This window comes from Adiantum capillus-veneris, chromosome 2 (assembly GCF_014529385.1).
Source record: "Adiantum capillus-veneris isolate H3 chromosome 2, ASM1452938v2, whole genome shotgun sequence".
NCBI classification, from domain to species: domain Eukaryota; kingdom Viridiplantae; phylum Streptophyta; class Polypodiopsida; order Polypodiales; family Pteridaceae; genus Adiantum; species Adiantum capillus-veneris.
The window spans coordinates 90,045,336-90,060,923 of NC_140932.1; the positions used below are offsets into that span (position 1 = coordinate 90,045,336).

At 43.6% G+C, this 15,588-nt stretch overlaps 1 protein-coding gene across 4 annotated transcripts in view; it reads left to right on the forward strand.

The window, feature by feature from the left end:
• LOC147463163 (GHMP kinase family protein) overlaps positions 1-15,588 on the forward strand; it is an 86,535-nt gene that overhangs the window by 41,531 nt on the left and 29,416 nt on the right. For all 4 annotated transcript variants that reach the window (XM_086487580.1, XM_086487556.1, XM_086487573.1 and 1 more), the window contains exons 7-8: positions 9,541-9,593; positions 9,738-10,124. In XM_086487580.1, the coding sequence (XP_086343706.1) occupies positions 9,541-9,593; positions 9,738-10,124 (440 nt within the window). The remainder of the gene's footprint in view (positions 1-9,540; positions 9,594-9,737; positions 10,125-15,588) is intronic.

The following is a 15,588-nucleotide window of genomic DNA, read 5'->3' on the forward strand; positions in this document are numbered from 1 at the left end:
GTGCAAGGTCCACTCTCAATGAGTGGAAAAGAGGAACGAGGGGAGGCTGGACAAGCCGTTCTTTCTTGGGTTACCTGCCACTCTTCAAAAACACAGATAAGGGATTGACACGCCCAAGTGGTCTTGGGTTACACGCAATCACAAGCAGCAAAAAAAAAATTATGTCGTTCTTCGTGATTCTTTCCTTGAGCGACGATACCGAACACTGCCAAAGAGCTGTGATACCAATGTAATGTGTAGCGGAAATGAATGATGGTGTAAGCTCATGATGAGTGCTCAAGGTTCTTGTTACTTAGAGGAAGGGAGAGCCTTCCTTACTTAGAAAGAGAATGTGCAATGACCAAAACAAAAGAGAGTGGAAATTTGTGAATGATAGTGCCGAGAGTGCTAGGGAGAGAGAGAGAAGAGATGAAACTAGATGGGGTCCCAAACCCCCCTCCAAGGGCCCGCCTCTCTATTGCCAGAGAGTATTTGCTTTGGATTGCACAAAGTCCGGTACAATGGTTCTAGATGCTGTGGTATGATGACGACGATGTCGACGTCGAGGTCGAGGATAAGGGCTGAATCTGCTGAAAACTGAAAACGCTAGAAATATTGATGGGATTTGGATCAGGGGGTGAAGCTAGTGGGCTGATTTGTCGCATGTGACGACGAGGATGGCTGAAAACTGAAAAACGGTGGCTGCTCTGAGGGCTGAAAACTGAAAACGTTGACCTTGTCACGATGGGAAGACTGATCGCGGCGAGGCAGGGCTGATCTGATGAGGTTCTGTGGTGGTATCCCGATGGTGAACAAAAACGCTGCTGGCTGAAACGCTGATGTCCAAAAACGTTGGTGGTCCTGCTAAGAAAACGCTAGAAGAAGCTGGTCATGCGGGTGCTGTTTGGTACCGTTGGGGTTCTTGCTCCTTTGTGCCTTTTGCCTTCAACTAGCGCCCAATGGGTTTCTTTTATAGGTTCTTTAGCCATTTGCCCTACCTACATTCCAACAAGGGTAAATGAAAAGTCACTTATTAATAAAATGCCTGCTAAGAGGTGGTTCACGTGCAGTTTGGGAAAATGAGTTCCTGTGGTGAAAATGCTCATGCTGGATACTGGGTAATGATGCTAGTGATCATGGGTTGTGCAATCAGAGGGTATGTAGCTACTCTAAGTGCCTGGACATGCATGTCTTGCGTACAGGCTCACAAAGGTGCCAGAACACTTCCTAGGCTACTTAAACCCTAGAAGTAGGTACAGCTTGTCCACATGCACATAGGGTTAGATGTGCACGTGACACTTCAGTTCTAAAAGCAATTGAACCAAAAATCTGGTGCCAGCCTAAGTGCAAATCGCGGAATTCTGTACAGCCCCCACATCACCAGGCAACGTAGATCACGAAAATCCATACAGTTGCCACACTATCAACCTCTACGCAAACCTAACCCTATTTATCTTTTGGGCCCCTCAGCCAAAATCTGTAAGTTGGTGAGAACTTCTTCTACTTCTTCCATTAGGGTTTGCCCCTCACCTACATGTTAGGCCATGCCACGTCATGATTTTGTGGCATACCCCCCTCTTGAAAGAATTGTAATTGCCCTCGATTACGCCTGCAAAAATAGACGGAGTACAAAACTAGTTCAATAGACATTGACTCTAAGTACCGATATACTAGACCACACATATCCAACACTTGCACAAAAACGACAGTCACTAAACATTCACATCACTTTCCATGTTGAGATCTTAGATGAGAATCATGATTATTGTAACTTATTTAGCAATCATGTGTTTTGGATGAAACGAGGAGGAGAATGTAAGCCGTGCGGCTATATTCTCCCATATTGCTCTCCAAAACAAACTCATAAATTGGGGATCTCTATCTGACACGATAGATTCAGGCATCCCATGTAATCTAAAAATCTGTGAGACAAACAGCTTGGCCAAATGATCGGCTTTCATTGTCTTCTTTACGGAATAAAGTGAGCATGTTTACTGAAATTGTCGATGACTGTTCAAATGCTAGCATGAGTCTCTGGAAGATCAAAGATAAAGTCCATTGCTATACTCTCCCAAGGTCAATTAGTAATGGGTAAAGGTTGTAGTAGATTTAGTGCCTTGTGTCTTTCAAACTTGACCTTCCGACACACTAAACAAGTGCGTACAAACTCATCCACACCCTTTCTGAGTCTAGGCCAGTAGAAATACTTTTCCACACCTTTCAAGATCCTCTCGATGGCTCTATGCCCAACAAATGGTGAATTATGGCATTGTCACAGAATCAAAAGCGAGCGCTGAAAGAACTTTCGAGCTATTCCATTACATTGTTAAAAAAAAATCCACACAGGATGAAACTAAAGGTAACTCAAAAAGACATGACATTGAGGACTAGAAGATAGGCTCACACCCCCCCCCCTTTCCCTCCCCCTCTCTAGGAGATTCTATTAATTTCTCAACTGATTCTTACAAACATATGAACCGGAATGTCTTGCATTTTTCTCCATCCTGGGGCTATTCTGATGCGAAAAATGCATGCTATCAATAGCTTAGTGGCTGAAATTTAATGTACATATAGCCGAAAATGGATATCTTTGTCTGGTTCTGTGTTCCTCTGTGGAGAGTGATTACTTACTGTTATCTGCCTGCTTATGGAGTGCCTAAGCGAGCTTGTCTTTACTGAAATTTGGCGTCAGGAACTCGTTAGAGAGCTGAAAAACTATCTGGACAGCCAACAAAGCACTTGGCTGAGTGCGGCTATCCACAAAGCGACGCACACGAGGATCTGTTGGCTGCCCTTCACCTCCAAGTGCGCTCCTTAGCCTCTACATAGCCTCCAAGAGGGTGGGAGCATGAAGATCACGAGTGTGAGAGAGAGAGAGAGAGAGAGAGAGAGAGAGAGAGAGAGAGCTAGACTTAAGAGCTGAGAGAGGAACTCTATGTGTGTGTGTGTGTGTGTGTGTATTCTCTTTCAAAGCCCTTGGCCTCCCAGATAGGTAGTTCTTTAGTTACTTATGGCCAAGTGAACGTAAATTTTTCCAGCTGGCGCTGCATGAGAGAGAGAGAGAGAGAGAGAGAGAGAGAGAGAGAGAGAGAGAGAGAGAGAGAGAGAGAGAGAGTATGAAACAAAATGAAATGTTATATTAAACGACTTCAAAAGGCCAAAATGACCTATGAGACCCAATTGATGCAATCCTTGTCGATCTAATCCAATGTCTGGGTACAAAAATAAAATTAAGTAAAATGAAAGACTAAACTAAAAGACTAAAATCGTCAGTCTGAAATCATCATCATCATTGTCATCATCATCATCCATGCCCGAGATGCCCGGCATTGGGCGTTGTCCTAGAAAGTATTGCATCAGTCGCCGAAGAGCTTCGTCAATGTCCACCTCTATAAATGGTCGTACTGTGTTAAGTATGGAGCCTGATTTACCCTTGTAATTTTCTGTGGTAAAAGCGCACATTTGTAAGGCCCCCATTATGAGGAGAAGCCATTGTGCGTGAAGGAAAATCACTCACCGGAAACCAAAATTTTCACGGACAAGAATCAGGGGCAACTTTAAAGGCCTTGAGACTTTTTTTTTTCGCCGGAATATTCTTTTTCGCCGGAATATTATGGCCGGACGGCGGCTGGAAAGTGGTCGGAAAACAACCGATCGGTTGGCCTGTGGCCGGTAGTCAATGACCGATGGCCGGTGGTCGGAAGTCAATGGCCGGTGGCCGGTGGTCGGAAGTCAATGGCCGGTCGCCGGTGGCCGAATTCAAAAGCGGACTTGTCTTTTCAAGGGCGGCCACACATGGGCGGATTGGAGGGTCCGATTTGGACTTATTCGCACAAGGGCGGCTACACATGGCTGTCTCTCATAAGAGAGGGCAGCCCTTTTGGCCTATAAAAGAAGGCCATTTCTACACACATTTCATAGTGTGAAGTTGATGCAACAAGGTGAGTGTGAGGTGGTGAGAGTGAAGCAAGGCGGGAGCTCCATTAAGGGTATAATCCCTTTGTAAACTACTTCTTGTTTTGAAGTACTAAAGCCATTGAGTGGCTGCTTTCCCGTGGACGTAGCCCACATTGGGTGAACCACGTATATCGTGTGTACTCTCTCTCTCTCTCTCTCTCTACTCTATAATCTCGTGTATATAAATCTGTCTCTCTCCATTAAGTAATCTACTCAATTATCTATTTAGCTACGTCTTATTTCCTAACATACTGGGCGTCTCCCATGTCACGCTAGAATAGTCTTGATTCTCTGGTGGAGCCTCCGTCGATGGCGTGGTCACCCCCGTAGACGTGGACGTCTAGCTCTCCCGAGCTCAGTGGCTCTGTCCACTAATATACCTCTGGTAGAAGTGGGCTCTGAAGTCTGCTATGAAGCATGCTCCTCTAGCTGCTGAGTCCCTACTCTAAAGAAGTCAGCGATCTCCCTCTCTGAATGTCTCCCATTGCTTGGCCTCCTCGAGATACTCTCCCTGTGTCTACGTAACTCTAGCAAAAACAACCCGAGGCATTCGATCCTAATATCTCATGACTCTAGCCAACGGTCCAAAGCCCTCTTTGAATAGACAGTGAAAGCGGCCTCGTATCTCATAGTGTACGGGACATTGACAAATGTGATGTAACTCCGTCTCTGGCTCTATATGACACAACTGACATATCTTGGCTTCTGCTGGTACTCTCCTAGATTTGCCAATCTCAATCTCTAGCTGATGCGATGATGTGCGCATCTGACTAACAACACATCGTATCCCGGATAAATGAGTGTCCATATAGGCCGGTCTGATCACATATCCATCCTCTGTTAGTTGGAGGAGATGCTCTCTATAGAAAGCCATCTTCGTGCCCAACTCTTGTACCGGCTGCATCTATGTGCTTCTGGTATCTAGTTGAATCAAATCCTGACGTATGAGTCTAGTGATCTCTGTCCGTGTGAGAGAAAGGGAGGTGCATCCAAGGAGTACTGGAATGGAGGAAGACTATCCATGCTGAAGCCATGTGACTGAAACCATGATGTCATTTGCCCATACCAACATGTTGTGTCCCCTTGTAGCGCTAGTTGACGTGATGACTCGAGGGCTAGCCGAGCATATCCATCTCTGGGAAGGTCCCATAAATTATGCATGAAGGAAACTGATATTGTAAGGGCCTGAACGAGAGAAGAGAGAGAGAGAGAGAGAGAGAGAGAGAGAGAGAGAGAGAGAGAGAGAGAGCTCATAAAACTTCCACTCTGGCCTTCTTTCCAAAACCTCGCTCTATATTTTGTTGTTTAGTTTTATTTTAATGTTATAAAATTTGACCCCTTTCATACTGGCCTGGCCACTTATTTTTAGAGGTTTCTAACCTTATGCTTAAAAACGAGTGCAAGGGTGGGTTTCTGGCCAATTTGGAGAATGTTTGACTCTGCTGTTTCCACGCCCTCCAGACTTTGTCTGCCTGCTCATGCTGAGACGTATTTATATTGTGTCCGGTTGGCCACTTTCTTAGGCTGCCACAATTAACTATGAAATCGTGACTTTTTGAACAAAGTGGGGACACTATCTTATTCATGTGTTTGTCGTGACCCGTTCTGCATTGAATCCGGCTATTGCTCTACTTGTCTAGATAAGTTTCCCTGATGGCACATTGCAGTAGAAAACTTGCCCGTCTTCTAAATTATTTGTTGGTACCAATAAATTCATAAATTAGTTTTGTGTGCACAAAAATAATTTTTATTTATTTACAGTCTTAGCTAAAACTATTACAAGGACTCTGTCAAGACCTTGTTCCTCAACCGCTGGGTGACAAGCGTGGTCTTTCGCATTAAATAACCTTTCTTTAGAGCATAGCTTGCAACTATCTCCCCAATCTGCAACCGGTCAAAGATATCTGTAAAATCTAGATTTGTAGCGTACTGATCAATCATGTCTTCAAAATTTTGATGATGTATGGCCGAAATGGCCGAACGCTGTGGCTTTCGAGACAACGCATGTGCCATCGAACAATTTGGAAGTGGAACTGCGACAAAATGTATGCCCATCTCATTTGCTCATCTGAAAGCTGTTCCTAGGACAAGAAGTATCTGAGACTGTGATGACCTGTAAGCACTATAAAATCTGCTCCAAGCAAGAAATGTCGCCACTGAGTAAGAGCATGCATGACCACTAACAACTCCTTCTCGTAAATCTATGCAACCCGCTCTGGTCGAGAGAACATTCTACTCTCATAGGCTACACCATTGGCCATGCTGCATTAAGACCACCCTCAGACTGCATCCACATACATCACGATAAACCTCAAACTGTTTCTGCAGATCTGATAAAATCAATACAGAACCGGTTGTCAACTTTCCCTTAAGAGTGTTGAATGCTTCAAATTTTTTATGGTCCCAAAGCAAAGGGAACTCCTTTTTGAGTCAAATTGTGTAAGGGAGAAGCAATCTCCGCAAACTTTCTAATAAACTGCCTATGGTTGAACGTAAGCCCAAATAGTTTCGAACTTCATGTACATTTTTCAAATCTAGCAAATCCTTGATGGTTTCTATTTTAGCAGGGTCCATCTTTACACCTTCTGCAAAGACAATGTGTCCCAAAAAGTGTATTTCTGGCAAGAAAAAATCACTCTTTTTCCCATTGACCACCAATCTATGTTGCCGTAGTGCTTGAAAAACTTGTAATAGATGGTGTCTGTGTTTTGCTTCACTCTTGGAGAACACAATGATGTCGTCGAAAAAGGTGCCCACAAATGACCTGTACTCTTAAAAAATCATGTCCATCATCTTGTCGAACATTGCAAGAGCATTTGTGAGAGAAAAAGGCATTACCAAATACTCCTACAATCCGAAGGACGTATTGAACGTTGTCTTGTATACATCTCTAGGAGTGATCTTGATCTTAGGAGTGATCGTGATCTGATGATATACACTTTTTAGATCGATTCTACTAAAGCATGTAGAACCGTGTAACCTGTCTAGTATATAATGGATTGTGGGTATTGGAAACATGTTCTTGATGGTGATTTTGTTGAGAGGTCTATAGTCAATGCACATTCTCCAAGATCCATCTTTCTTTAATACACGTAGTACCGGCGAACAATAAGGTGATGTATTTCGTTGAATTAGACCCTTTCAAGAAGCTCTTTCACTTGGTTTATAATTTCCTCATTCTAGGCTCTAGTAATTGTGTAAGGTGGTCGTTTTGGTGGCATGCTGTTGGGGATCAAATCAATCGTGTGATCTTCAGATCGTTGAGGAGGTAGCTTTCCAGGCAAAGAGAAACAATCGACTTGAGCTTGCAAAAATTATTGTCGTTTTTTCTCCAAGTCTTGAGTGTTTGACTTCTTATCTTCATTGAGTTCATTCAAGTTGATCGAGTAAACAAAGATGCTGGTAATGGCCGAAGCCGATACAAGGGGAGAGAATTTCCCTTTAATTTTAGATCAAGAATAACTTCCTTGCCCTTCTCATTCTTCAACGTGGCCTTTCTTGCACGATAGTCAACCACGATGTTGTTCTTGTGGTACCAAGGGATCCCCAAAAGGATGTCACAGCCATCCAGAGGCATGATGTAAAAAGTCCTCGTGCCCTAAATACCCCTGGCAATGCAACCAATACGTGTTTCCTACAGGATTTAGCCACTCCCACACTTAAATGATAATCTCTTCATCATGACTGAAGATTGGCATCGGATACTTGAAGATCCAGATCTTGAGTATCAAGATCTGCGTGCCTCCTATGTGGATATGGAAGGAGTTGGAGAAAGGTTCCCTAACCCTCTTCTGCATTGGCATTCGCATGTAGCGTCCATCCACTTCCATCGACATGGAACTATTGGAAATACCTCCAGGCACCCTTACCTTTCATCTGCACCCGCAATGTTTTCACGACATGATTATTCGAGTGGCAGTACTTACTCACAGGCAAAGTGAGCACCAAAGCTGGTATTTAGCAACATTAGTAAGGCTACCTAGTAACTCAGCTGGTGAGTGTACCTCTGCAGTATCCACAAGTTTGGAGGAATTTTCATCAATTTATGCATCCACAAGCATCAGAAGCATTCATCATCAGAAGTACAAAAAGCATCCAGAGGAAGAAGTTCGGCATTTGTGTCTCACCTTTAACAAGGGAGGATGTCACGTGTGCATTGCACTAGAGCCACGGGGACAAGCTACGGCTATAGGTCAATGTCAGTCTTAGGCTAGTATAGCTTAGGATCTAGCTTGGCAAATTTGTGAGCCTCTAGTAGGACATGCATGATCAAGCACGTCATAGTTGCATACTCTCACTTTAACAATACAATCACTTAAGCATATAGGCATATGAATAGTCACTTAAGTCATTTATTAATAAGTGATTTTGAAGTGACACTACAAAAAGTAGGTAGGGCAAATGGCTAAAAAACCTATAAAAGAGTCACTTCGTCTTGAGTTTTTAGATATCAGAATCCAGTATCCGCAGGGGCATCCAGCGCCCACAGCACCTGAGCACCTAGCATTTCCATCGCCAGCATCCCAGCATCAGTTCAGCACAGCGTTTTTGCACCAAATCAGCCTTAGCGTTTTTGCATCAGATCAGCATCAGCATGAAGCATTCAGTATTCAGCATTTAGCCATTGTATTAACATTTGTGCGAAGTACTAGATCCGAGCTAAAATCCTTAAACCCTTCAGCTACACCTGACATTTGATGCTCAATCTTTGTTGTCTCTTTCAATCCCTCAACAGTAGGAGAGCTTAGCTATGGAATCTATAGTGCAACATGTGGAGTCTATAGGGAAAGCCACTAAGAGACAAATTGGATGTGGGAATTTGGACAAAAGGGTTTAGATCAAGATACAAGCCCTTACATCAAGTAGAATATAAAGGATGTTGCTAAGTTGGATATAGCTTCAGAATATAATTCTTTATGAATTCCGGATGCATCATCAGGATGACATCATAGAGCTAACACCCCTTGAGCCATCCCAAGACAGAAATCCTTAGTGTCATGTAAAGGAAGGATTTGAGCCCTATGATAGGGCATATAATAGGCCATCTAGGATGGGTACTTCTGATGCGCCACATCGGATGGGGGACTAGAGCATCTAGAGACTAGAAGGGTTATCTCACTATCCAAAATGGACATTTCTGATACAGCATGGAATGACGTCGCTGAGGAAATGGTTTTGTTAGTTTCTGCAGAAACAACTGTACGTAGCAAGAGTTGCATGCTAGGAACAAGCACATGATTAGAGATAGGTTCTCAGAAGCTTTTTGGAACCAGAAAAGCAATGCTCCGTGTCTGTATGTGTGTCACAATCCTGTGTAGATTTTTCAGAACTGCCTATGAAATCTCCTTAAGCTCTGGTATGCATGTGATGAGGTCTGATGCTGCCACAGCACAGCCCATGGTTTTTTAAGTGTTTTTGCTCTCATTTTATCTTGATAATAGGGCACCAAAACAATTTTTGTCTTTCAGTGTAAACCATGGACTATCAATTTTTGGACCAGAACCTTGTGCTGTAGTTGTCAAAGGAAACAATGCTTGTCATCTTCATCTTTTGAAAGTTTACAATCAAAATTTTACCATATTTTCACTTGTTGTGCCTCATCAGGTTTGCAGATAACAATATTAGGAAGCAATGATTTTTATTCCTTTCGAAACCACGTAAGCTCTACCTGCATTCTACAGCTTCTTATCTCAAAACAATATTCTCAAAGACATTGCTCAAGCATTTTTGTGTGATACAAATATTTAAGGTGACAGATCAAATTAAGGTTTATTAATCTTAGTGGTTTATGCCATTTACAGATTGAAGCTAAAGGGCTACCTTTGGCAAGCTCCACACTGTACTCTTTAACTGACTTCTCACCAATCACTCTCAATAGTGCAAGTGACTCCACTGCAGATATTCAAGTACCAGAGGTGGCCAAGACTGGTCTCGGGTCATCTGCTGCAATGACATCAGCAGTAGTGGCATCGATTCTTTGTTACCTGGGTGCTGTGAAACTTCCTTGCAAGAACATGCTTGTTGGAAGAGAAACTAGAGAAAAAGACCTGGAGATCGTGCATTCCATTTCTCAAGCGGCCCATAGCCTTGCACAGGGGAAAATCGGCAGTGGGTTTGATGTTAGTACTGCAGTATTTGGCAGCCAGCGGTATGTGAGGTTCTCCCCACAAGTTTTGTCATGTGTACAGGTGATTCATCTTAATACTTAATACTTATTTAACTTGTTTTTGTGGAAATGTTTATCTAATACAGAAGGTAATTTCTTCTAATTTACCTTTAATGTTGTACCAGTGTGCAAAGTAACAGCTAAAACAGTGAGCCATGAATTAAATATCTATAAATCACTCGTCTTGTCATAGGTAGTCACAAAAGGTTATAGGCAGGGTTAACATTCCTGGCGCTTCATGTGTCTTCAATTGTTACTGGCCTTGGCTCATCAGAAGGCAATTGCTACTTCTAATCCTGAGGCAGCGGGGTTTTGCACAAGAGGCTTTGGATCCATGGAATTACCGATCAAAAAGCTTTGTACCTTGAGCTAAATTTTTCCAACTCCACTCTGCAGCAGCTTTGTATGGAGGAGCATGCCCTTTGGAAGCGGATCATCATGGAACTCTTGTGAGGGAAAATCTGGTGGCTGAATTTGTATAAGCTGCTGTATAGCTAAATTTACTCTCTTGAAGGGTTGATTCGCAAGATCCTGGAGCTATGGGACTACCCCATTGCTGTGCCGACTGGATATAACATCTATTCGATGATAGTATGACTGCTCTTCAAACCTTTGGAGTGGTTTGACCACTTCTGTCAAAGTCTAGTTTAATCAAGGACGACCTCACCTGTGTGGGAGTAGGTACTCTTTCCACAAGCTTCTTCAAGTTGGATGTCGTGGTATTTAGTCAATACTATGCATGATGGAGCTGATGGTTATATTGTCTTGTGGGTGACTACCATGGGTCTATACCTTGCACTTTCCTCTAAGGGTGAATATGGGATTATCCTGGATTCAGCAAGGTATACACTTTCCACAAGCTTCTTCAAGTTGGAAGCCGTGCCGTGTTTTGGGCTGGCAATGAAGGTGGTGGGCCTTGGTCACAAAGGGCACATCCAAGGGTCAGCAGTAGTCGTTAAGAGAGATTGGGGAGTTTTCCCATGAAGGGAAGGCAAAACAGGCAGACTAGGAGTTCGACCAAAGCTTCTAAGTTCTCATAGATGACGTGGCATGACCTGACCGAACTGGAAGAGGAGAGCAGGAGCCGAACTGGACCCATCCTCAGTAGAAATCACGATGGGGATTGCAATGCAATTTGCAGGCTGTTCGGACGCTGCTAACGTGGCATGCACAGACTCGTTGACGTGGCAGTTTGGTCGCTGGAGCTTTTTGGCTTTGCTATGAAAGTAGTTAGACTTTTGCTTCTCTTGGCGGCTCAGTTTTAAATATGTGGCCTAGTGCATCAGTACGAGCGAGCTCTCACTGGCAGTTGTGAACTGTGAAGAATTTAAGCAATAAAGAAGTACCGCGAGGGGTGCCTACCTTAGGGGCCATTACATCTAAGCAGGGAACTCCGTCCCACAATTTCTCATCTCTAGGGTTCGGTTCTCTTTCAAGTTTAAGTATTTCCTGTTTTAGTTGAGTTCGTGGTGCTGTTGTCTGTTTTACCTCCTTGTCAGGTGATTTACTGGTTATAGTTCTCTTACAAAACCACTCAATTCTGTCCGATCTGATTTTTTTAGCAGTTGGCCATGGACGCAACATCTCTTGACTCTAGGAAGTATATGAGTATGTGGAAGAGGAAGAGGAAAGGGAAGTTGATGAGGAGGAAGTCCAAGATGAGGAGTCGGTTCAAGAGAAGGAATGCGACAAGGGTGGTCCTACAGCGGAGCTCAAGGTGCAACTTGATCTTGGTTTAGGACAAAGTGAGGCAGGAGGAATTCCGATTTCTCGTGGAGCACTTACCCACTTATTCAGAGGATCCTGGATATGCAAAATACATGAAGGCTCAACCAATGAATACAAATTTTCAGCAGTGAGGAGGATCGGTAAACCTGAAGTCAAAGACCAAGATGAAGTCGAAGGAGCCAAAAGATTCTAGTAACAAGAAGGAATTCAACTTTCAGGGACAAATTCAGCAGGAGATTCAACAATAGGTGCAAGAGCAGATGATGCAGTGGCGGCACATGCAACAGACGTCCTCTTTTCTCGGTTGTTTGAGTAGGAGTCCTACGTTTTCAGATATCGTGGTCAAGAGTCACAGGGGGTCCTTGATTTGCTTCATGGCACTTCACTGATGGTTTTCTCCTTTGCTTTGCTGGTGTTTGCTCTACTGGCTTTCAATACAAATTGCTGGCTCTCTTGGTATGATGCTTTTTAGCAGCTACCGGAGGTGATCCGCGGTCTCCTCAATTTCCTTCATGGCACTTCATTGATAGTTTTCTTCTTCTTTCTGGATGGGCACCTACCGTGGCAGCAGTTTTTGGTCATCCTCTTCAGCCTCTTATCTCCCATGATTAATCCATCACCTTCTTGTACAGAGGTTGCCCTCTCAACACATATTTTGAAGATGTTTAGGGCTTCTTAGTTACATCCCATACCTTCCTCTTCATAGTAGTTTGGAGGTGCCTATCTTTCAGATGCTTTGGTGGTGCTTTTAGGTTTTTATGTTGTTGGCCATTGGCTTAGGTAATTGCATACGGGCGTCTCAAGTGAAGTTTCTACTTCTCCTTGGGGTAGGCATTGTTTGAACTTTGGGTTGCTCCAAGGGGGGTCATGGAATAGAATGTCAGATATGATTTTCAATGGGGATGTTTCCGGGTGCTTTTGGGCCTTATTGTGCAAGTACCAGGCAGATGGGCGAAATGGTGCCGATGTTAGCATGTATGAACTAATGGCATGGGCACATGTGCTCTCAAGCCCATGCGAGGGATGTATCGAGCTATGCAGGCATGTTTGGGAACCCTTGTGAATATCCTACAAGAGGGATAACTCGGACACATTCTTTTGGTACAGAGGGCAACCATCTTATGCAATTGAATATGTATGATCAGTTGACGCCATGGGAGGCACAAAAAGACTTCAAGGAAGAATGCTAGAGCTTTAAGTTTGACACGTTTTGAGGGCCTTGAGATGCATATAAAGCTTTAGCTTTTATTTAGTAGTTTGTTACAACTTTTTCAAGAGGCAACTTCATGGAAGCTTGCAAAGTCTAGAACGCTAGCTCTTTTCCAAGGTGGTAAGGTACGTAGTATTCGATATGTGTTTGGTTCGTCTCGTACAATGCGTAGTACTAAATGGATCGGGTATAGGTATGTAAGATTTGTACGTTATTTTAAAAAATGCCCAAAATCTACAAAACTTATATAGATTCATGATATATTCATTCATATGACCGCAGGAAAGCTTAAACTTAACCAAGACTAACATATGGCATAAACCATAAACTTTGAGGTGTTCATATTCCATCTAGGTCACCTGTGACAAAGGAGCGAAGTAAATCCCCTCTTGTGCAATCCCGTCTACACCAGATTCAACCTTGCTGATCTCTGAGATCTCTCAGAATAGTCAAAGCTAGACGGAAAGCCCCAAGGGTAAAGTTCCAGTATCTGAGGAGTATCTGCCAGGTCCTCCTCCTCCTCCTCCATCCACTTCCCATCCAATGCCAGATAGTTCTTGAATTTAACTAAGAACCGCTATATCACTTTACCTTTCACTTTCCTTTTCCTTGTGAGCCAGTATCTATTCTGGAACAAGAATCTCCTCACTCTCTTCTACTACAGGTTGCTCCTCAGGCTCCCTGTCGACTGGCACCTCACCCTTGAAAGGTTTCAAGGGACTCACATGAAAAGCATTGTGAATCTTCCAAGTATGAGTCAACTTCAATCTGAAGGATACATCATTTATCTTCTCTTGAATGTGGAAAGGGCCATAATATCGCATACTTAGCTTTGTAAAAAGCCGTTCCTTTCCCTTTCGTTTCCTCAGGCGTGCCTTCTCGAACCTAAGAGCACCCAATCATCTTCCTTCAGTTGTAAGTCACGTCGATGTTTATCGCCTGCCTTCTTATGCCGTGCTTGGGACTTCTCAAGAGCCTCGGGAACTTTGGCAAAACCAGTGTCCAGATCTCTCATATACTGATCCGCTTCAAAAATCTTATCTTTGGTGCTTAGAAATGGAGGAACCTTCTTAGCACCCCTCGATTACTTCAAAAGGCGCCTTCCTCGTCGATGAATGAACTGAGTTGCTGTAGGTAAATTCCACCAAGGGCAAGTACTTTTTCCATTGAGTCTTCTGGTCCGAAATATACGACTTCAATAAATCCAAAACCATTGAATTGGCTATCTCAGATTGCCCATCTGTCTGTGGGTGGATCGAGGACGAGAATTGCAACCGCGTGCCAATGTTCTCCTAGATTACCCTCCAAAACAAACTAGTAAATTGGGGGTCTTTGTCCGAAACAATGGACTGAGCCATGCCATATAATCGGAAGATCTGTGAGAAATAGTTTCGCCAAATGATCGGACTTAACTATCTTCTTTACCGTAATGAAGTGATCATGCTTACTGAATCGGTCGATGATTGTCCAAATGCCATCATGCCCACTTTGAGTCTTGGGAAGATCAAAAATAAAATCCGTGGCAATGCTTTCCTAGGGACGGGAGGGGATGGGTAAAGACTGTGGAAGTCTTGGTGCCTTACCGCGAACAAACTCGTCCACATTCTTTTTGAGCCTCGGCCAGTAAAATTAACGCTCAACACCCTTCAAGGTCATATCTATGCTGTGGTGGCCCAAAAAAGGTTGACAATGGCACTCTGTCAAAACCCTTTCCCTCAAAGGCTGTGTAACACACAACATCGTTTTCCGCATCACAACCATCCCGTATGGAATAGCTTGCAACTATCTTCCCACACTGTATCCGTGGCGTACTGATCTACCATATCCTCGAAGCTTCGATGATGTATTGCGGAAATAGCCAGAACGAAGGGCTTTCGAGACAACGCATTTGCCACTAAATTCTTGTGTCCCTAAACATGGACTGTTTGGAAATGGAACTGTGACAGGATGTTAGCCCACCTCTTCTGCTTTTCTAAAAGCTGCTTTTGCAACAAGTAGTAGCGCGAAGACGGTAAAGTCCGCTCCGAGTAGAAAGTGTCACCATTGTGTAAGAGCGTGGACAATTGCCAACAACTCTTTCTCGTAAAGCTATGCAACCAGTTCAGGACGTGAAAACATCCTGCTCTTGTAAGCAATGACATGGCCTTCTTGCATCAAGATTGCGACCACAAGCATCACAGTAAACTTCAAATGGCTTTTGCAAGTCTGGCAAGGCCAAAGCTGGTCCTGTTGTCAACTTTTCCTTGAGGACATGCTGCAATCTCTGTCGATCCCCAAGTAAAGGGAACCCCTTTGTGAGTGAGCACATGCAAGGGAGAAGCTGTCTGCAAATTTTCGAATGAACCGTAGATAGTATGAGCACAAGTCCAAAAAGCTTTGAACTTCATGAACATTCTTCAAAATCGGGCCAATCACGAATGGTCTCAACCTTGGCCGAGTCCATCTTTACAACTTCCACTGAGACGATGTGTCCCAAAAAGTGCATCTCTGGCAAGAAGAACTCGCTCTTTTTTGCATTTATGACCAATTTATGTTTCCGTTGTGCCTG